We start from the raw sequence: 7,560 nt of genomic DNA, 5'->3' as shown, positions 1-7,560 counted from the left end.
ACAGACAGGCACAGTGGAGACCCAGAAAGGTGCTGTGGAGACAGATAGGCGCAGTGGAGACACAGACAGGTGCTGTGGAGACAGATAGGCGCTGTGGAGACACAGACAGGCGCAGTGGAGACAGACAGGCGCTGTGGAGACAAGTGGAGACAGACAGGCAACAGACAGGCGAAGTGGAGACAGACAGGCGCAGTCGAGACAGACAGGCGCAGTCGAGACAGACAGGCACAGTGGAGAAGGCACAGTTCCCAGCAGCAGCAGTGTGTCACAGCCTTTGAAACCCATCCTCTTGCGAGAAGGAAAAGAATGAGCTCAAATGCTTGGGGGAAAAGGTACTATAATCCCAGTTTTCCAATTGTCCACCCAGCAATGTACGGAGCCTGGTTCTGCTGGAACTGCACTCTGTTGTCCTTCCTCGGGAGCAGCTGAGAAGCAGTGTGACCACGTCTACTTAACTATGATGGATCACGACTAGTCACATAAAAACGTTAGCAGTTTCTGAAGTTCAAGGGTAGGATCCAAAATCACAGAGAAAAAATAAGGGAGAAGCAGGTAAGTGCTCGGTGGGGAAGTGTCTGCAGAGTCACGTGTTCTCCATTGGTCATCTTCCTCATGAGGAAACGGGTCTTCTCCTGGGGGTCACCGCCCGCCAGTCTACCGCTCACCTGGTTTTTATGTTAACATCACCCTGGTCTCCAAAGGAGAAGTCCCAAGTCTGCACTCCCAATGCCACCACATGGAAGGAGCACACCACCGTGACCCGTTGGTGGGGAAACCAGACCCCTGAAATGCCTGTGGTTACCTGACGAGCAACAGAGATTCTCCCAGCTACTCGATCTGAACCGAACCTTTCCTGGGTCCTGAAGCAAACACTGGCCCACTGACCTGAGGGATTCTGTGGTGTTGATGAGCGGCTGGCACGGAGGGGGTGGGAGGTACAGCACTGGCTCCTCACTCAGCACCATCAGGGCTTTGTCGTTGGAGACAGAATGGTCGTAGCTGAAACAAACAAGCACACACGTGTCTCCTTGCACCCTTAACTCCCAAGAACTCTGCGATAAGAAAACTATCACTAGTATTAACTTTTTATGAAAACAAGAACCTAACAGACAGAACATACTATAAGATAGAAGCAAATGTAACAGAAAAGGAGGGAAGTATAAACCACACAGCACTAATGTTATTTTGTAAACTGTTTATCCAGACACCATTTATTGAGCAATTATTATGTGCCAGAGCTAGGGATACAGTAATAACACGTGGCTCATGTGTGCACTGAGCTCGAGGCGCACACAGTGCTGCTGGAACAGAGGTGACACCGTGATGGGGAAACTGGGGGAAGTCCCAGCTGACTGACAGGAAGGACAGCATCATGTACCAGGACTAAAGTTCTGTGGTCCCTCACAACCTGTGACAACGAAACTGAACAGTCTCCCTAATACAGCATCTCCCCTAGAGAAGGTGGTCCAGGAGGGAGGGAGCACGGCAGGGGGTTCAGAGCAGCCTGCAGGAAGAGGGCGAGTTTAAGGATGCAAAGGAGGCCACTCGCCCGCCAACAGCTGAGCAAGTGAGGAGGCACATATGATAAGGAATTACTCACCTAAGGAAAAGCCACAAAAGGGATTTATTTCCATTTATGTCGACTCCTCACCACTGTGTCAAAGTGGATTTGACGGAGACAAGGCGGGGTGGGAGACCGTCAGAAGAGAACTGCGGTGAGCCAGGCAGGGGCTGAGGACAGATACAGAGGGTGGCAGAGAAGATGGAGGCAGGTGCCCAGTCAAGGTAACTTTTGGAAACTACCAACAGCACTTGCGGACTTGCGGAAAGGGAGGAAGCAGGGTTTCTGCTGGGGGCAGAGCGTGGAGAGGACCGAGATCTGAGATCTCCACAGTGTGAGGTTAACCATTTGAGTGCCAGGGGGTGCGAGCGCGCTCCTCCTGTCTTTCGCCAAAAGTGCCGGCAGTGCTACCGGCAATTTTTTTTTCTACTAATATTTTATAATACAATCAGCAAACAATATATGTCAAAGATGAAGACAAATGTAGTAAAGGTTTCCTTAAGTTTTTGAATATGTAACTTCATTTACTTGCGATTCATAATTTTTTTCCTAAACTGCTGTAAAATCGGCAAAAATGCCTTGGCAGTTTTAGCATAGTTCCTAGGATATTGGTTGGCACTCAGAGGGTTAAAACAGAGAGGAAACTGCTGCCCGCAAGGGTGTGGAGACTCGGAGTCTGGAGGGAAACCAATCTGAGAGTCGGACACAGAGGCCTGGGCAGTGCTCGGTCGTGGACAGGCACCTGGGCAAAAAGGAAAGAGAAGAGTTCACAGCCCCGCACCGCGGGGCCTGGACAGAGCCCGTGCCAGAAGAAGACTGGAACTGGAACACGCAGCAGAGCGTACGCCTCAGGGAAGGAGGGTCACAGCCGAGTGCAGCGGGAAGACCCAGACAAGTTTCCATGGTCATTGGCAACGCTGGCCCGCTGGCCCCCTGGACAGAAAACCTTGGCCGAGTGGAAAAGTAACTTAAGGCAGCCTTCCCTGCAACATGACTCACGGCCTTTCTTCTGCCTGCCGGTGGTTGTTTGGAATAAAACAGTGGCCTACACAGGTAATGGCTGTGCTCACAAAGGTGATCAGCCTGAATTCAGTTGTAGAGGGAGAGGAAAACGTCTGCCTTGGACTTGGTAAATCCCCAACGCCAGCAGAAGCTGTCCGCCACACTCACAATCAGAACAAAGACCCGTCACATGTGCGTTATTTCAGAAACCAGGTCTGCACACTGACAGAAGTACAAATGCTGCCGTCCATCAGAAGAGTCCAAAACAGCTTTGGAAAATACATTTCTGATTTATAATTGTATTTCCATGTGATAAACTCTAGTAATGACTTCTGCACATCTGTGCTGACTGGCTTTGTTCTATCAGCCAAAATATTCTTTGGAAAACAAAGAAAAATCCAATAGAAGAAATACCAGGAAAGAGTCTGGGTGGAGCTGAAGGGGAGGAAAAGAGACACTCAGCCAGCGTCCATCTGGAGACAATTAAGGCCACACAACCCTGAAGTGGCCTGAGCTCCAGGTGGCTGGTGAACCACTCGATGGTAAAAATCTCAGCACATAAAGCTCCAGAGTCCAGGGCATTGCAAACAGAATTCCTCGAGTCAGGGAAGGTCCTGGCTAATGACTTCTCTGGGGGGACAGTCCTGACTGGAGCCCAATGTCCTGGCATAATTATTACTAGCACTACCTTTCATTCTAAAAAGTGTCCCAATTTGGGTGACAAATCCTATGGTCACCTTATTCTATACCACACATTTCTTTTTTTCTAATCTTGATCCAAGGAAGGAGAATATTTTTCCCATTGATTTTTAGAGAGAATGGAAGGAAGGGAAGATGGAGGGAGAAGGGGGAGAGGGGGAGAGAGAAAGAGAGACAGACAGACAGACACTGATGTGAGAGAGACACATCGATTGGTTGCCTCCCACATGTGCCCCATTAGGGGGAAGGGATGGGACCTGCAACGTAGGTATGTACCCTTGACTAGGAATTGAATCCAAGACCTCCTGGTTCTAACCACTAAGCCACACCAGACAAGACACCAAACATTTCTAAGATTGAAAAAACATATGCAGTTAACTATTAAATGACAGGCAAGTACAACATTTATTATAAATTATGGGAGAACTCTACTATTTTATTTGAACCAGTTCTCATAACGCATCTGAAAAAACAAAACATATTATGAAATAAGCTGCACTAAGAAACAAATAGAGATTGAAAATTGTGGCAAAATAAGTGGATGCTACACAGACACACTCCCAAGATCAAATTGGAATTACGACTCAAATACAAAACAAAACAAAATCCTGAATAATCAACTGAAGACTAGCTGGAGAGAACCCTGATAACCAAGGACTGAAAGTGCAGACCACATAGAGACTGGTAGGAGGGGCAGAGGTGCAAAAGGGCTGGCGGGGCTGCCACAGAGAGCAGCTGAAGTCCCAGAGGGATATCCCAGCTGTGGGGGGTTGCCACTGAGAACTCTGGGGTGTAACCCCCAAACTGGGCTCCTCAGCCCAGAGCACCAGAACTGAGAAAGTTGCCCACATAACACCTGGCTGTGAAAAGCAGCAGGGCTGCTGTCTGCCAGGGAGAGACAGCTAGAAATTCAGGCATCCTCTTAAAGGGCCAACACACAAAATTTCTAGTGCAGCCACTCACCCTGGGCTCCAAAAGAGGGAGGGCAGAGTAGACTGGAGCTGTGTGAACAGAAGCCAGGGTTGGAGGTTGCTAGGGTAGAGCTTAGAGCGAAAACACCCCAGTTTCCTGTGCTGAGTCGTTCCCTCAGCTGCAGAGGACAACTCTCTCAGGCAGAGCTTGCTGTCCAGGTGGTTTTTGCCTGGGGGTAAGACAGTTGCCCCACCCTATTGGGAAACCCCTTGCCACAACCTGTGGAGTTTCTGAGGCACATTAGGAGACTGAAAATAACAATTAGCCCCCAGGCAGAAGCAATTGCTCCACCCTATTGGAAAACCTCAAGTTCCACCTGTGGGCAATTGTCTTCAGCTACTCAAGACTGATTACAATCAGTGTGCAGGCAGAGGTAGGTCTCTGGAGGCTTTGAGTCATTGCCTAATCTTTGTCTGAGTCAGAAACAGCGTTTGACACAGTAGTGCACTAGAGGTTGGAAGGTATATATAATAGATCTACCTAATACATCGTCACAAACCCAAACAGGCAGCCAAAATGAGGAGACAAAAAAGCAACCCCCAAATGAAAGAACAACAGAATTCTCCAGAAGAAGAGCTAAATGAAATGGAAATTAAAAACTTATCAGACATAGAGTTCAGAGTAATGATGACAAAGATGCTCAATAGAATGAGAAAAGTATTGGTAACTATGAAGAATGACATAGCACGAATAAAAAAGACAATGGAAGGAATACACAGCAGATTAGGGGAAGTTAAGGATAGGATCAGCGAGTTACAGAATGTGTAGGAAAAAATCGCATCTGGAGAACCAAAAAGAAAATACAATTAAAAAACAGGAGGACAATTAAGGGAGCTGTGGGACAACGTGCAATGTAAAAGTATTCGCAGAACAGGTGTGCCAGAAGAGGCAGAAAGGGAGAAAGGGATAGAGAACATGTTTGAAGAAATAATGGCAGAAAACTCCCCTAACCTGGAGAAGGAAAATGTCACACAAGTCCAGGAGGCACAGAGAGTCCCAAGCAAGAAGAACCCAAACAGGCCCACACACAGACACATTATCATTAAAATGCCAAAATTTAAAGACAAAGAGAGAATCTTAAAGGCAGCAAGAGAAAAGCAACTGTTACCTACAAAGGAGCTCCCATAAGGCTGACACCTTATTTCTCATCAGAAACTCTACAGGCCAGAAGGGAATGGTATGAAGTACTCAAGGTAATGGAAAGCAAGGATCTGAGACCAAGATTACCATATCCAGCACAAATCGTTCAAAATAGACCAAAAAAAAAAAAAAAAAAGACTACAGGAGTTTATCACCACCAAACCAGCATTACAAGAAATGCTAAAGAGACTGCTGTAATGGAAGCAGTACAGAGAAATATAGGCATACAGAATTAAAATGGCAATAAATAAGTACCTATCTTATATAATAAAAGGGTTACATGCAAATTGACAGAACAGCAGAATCAACATAGGAGCTGCCCTCTAGTGGCAGAAACCATGGGGGAGCGCCACTCAGCCGAAACCATGAGCCAGGCTCACAGCTAGCAAGCACAGTGGCAGTGGTGGGAGCCTCTCCTGCCTTCGCAGCAGCGCTAAGGATGCCCAACTGCCGGCTTAGGCCCAGCCAGCAGTGGGACATCCTCCAAGGGCTCCCGGACTGCAGAGGGCACAGGCTGGGCTGAGGGACCCACCCAAGTGCACGAATTTCATGCATCGGGCTTCTAGTCAATAATAACCTTAAAATGTAAATGAATTAAATGCTCCAATCTAAAGACATAGAGTAGCTGAATGGGTAATAAAACATGACCCAACTATATGCCATTCAGGAGAGACCCACCTCAGAACAAAAGACTCACACAGGATGAGAGTGAAGGTATGAAACAAATTATCCATGCGAATGGAAACAAAAATAAAGCTGCAGTAGCAATACTCATATCCAACAAATCGACTTCAAAAATGAAGGCCATCACAAGAGACAACAAAGATCACTACATAAAACTAAAGGGATCAATCCAATAAGAGGATATAACCCTGGTAAACATATATGCATCCAATATAAGAGCACCTAAATACACGAAAAAACTTCTAGAGGACATTAAGGGAGAGATCGATAACAATACAGTCATAGTAGAAAACTTTAACCCCCACTGACTTCACTGGATAGATCTTCCAGACAAAAACGTAACAAGGAAATTTAGGAACTCTAAATGACACATTTTCAGATGGATTTAATTGACATTTATAAAACATTTCACCCCAAAGCTGCAGAATATACATTCTTCTCAAGTGCACATGGAACATTCTCAAAGATAGACTACAAGTTAGGACACAAAACAAGTCTCTACAAGTTCAAGAAGATTAAAATCTTATCAAGCATCTTCTCAGATTACAGTGAAATGAAATTAGAAATCAACTACAGTAAAAACACCCAAAAACATTCAAAATCATGGAGGCTAAATAGGATGTTATTAAACAACTACAGGCCCGATGCATGAAATTCGTGCAAGAGTAGGCCTTCCTTCCCCTGGCTGCCAGCACCGGCTTCCCTCTGGTACCCAGGACTCGGGCTTCCCTAGCAGCCCCAGCTTCAACCAGAAGGTTGTCTGGGAAGGACGTCGGGCCTAATTAGAATATTATGCTTTTATTATTATAGATGAATGGATTACCAATGAGATAAAGAAAGAAATTTCCTGGAAACAAATGAAAATGAACACATAACAACCCAAAATATCTGGGACCCAGCAAAAGCAGTCCTCAGAGGGAAGTTCAGGCCTACCTAAAAAAAAAAACAAGAAAAATGAACAAAAACTATTTAACCCTACAACTTAAAGAACTCGAAAGATAACCAGAAAAGCCCAGAGTAAGTAGAAGGAAGGAAATAATAAATATTAGAGCAGAAATAAATGAGACAGAGACTTAAAAAACAATGCAAAAGATGAATGAACCTAAGAGCTGATTCCCTGAAAGGATAAACAAGGTAGATGAACTGTTAGCCAGACTAATCAAGAAACAAAGAGAGAGGACCCAAATAAATAAAATCAGAAACGAAAGTGGAGAAGTAACCACTAACCCCACAGAAATACGGAGGATTGTAAGAAAATACTGTGAACAACTACATGCCAACAAGCTGGACAATCTCCCAAAACTGAATCAGGAAGATCAGAAAACCTGAATAGGCCAGTAACAGCTGATGAAATAGAAGCAGGAATCAAAACACTCCCAATGAACAAAAGCCCTGTCTGGATGGCTTCCCAGGGGAGTTTTATCAAACACTCAAGACCTAACTCCTACACTCCTCAAACTATTCCAAAAAATCCAAGAGGAAGGAACACTTCCAAGCTCTTT

At 45.6% G+C, this 7,560-nt stretch overlaps 1 protein-coding gene across 1 annotated transcript in view; it reads right to left on the bottom strand.

Annotated features, from left to right (window-relative positions):
- ATF6 (activating transcription factor 6) overlaps positions 1-7,560 on the bottom strand; it is a 136,090-nt gene that overhangs the window by 69,417 nt on the left and 59,113 nt on the right. Inside the window, exon 11 of the mRNA XM_015563550.1 lies at positions 886-999. Coding sequence (XP_015419036.1) covers positions 886-999 — 114 coding nt within the window. The remainder of the gene's footprint in view (positions 1-885; positions 1,000-7,560) is intronic.

This window comes from Myotis davidii, unplaced genomic scaffold (genome assembly GCF_000327345.1).
Source record: "Myotis davidii unplaced genomic scaffold, ASM32734v1 scaffold1059, whole genome shotgun sequence".
Lineage (NCBI taxonomy): Eukaryota > Metazoa > Chordata > Mammalia > Chiroptera > Vespertilionidae > Myotis > Myotis davidii.
This window is presented reverse-complemented; position numbering and strand designations above follow the sequence as displayed.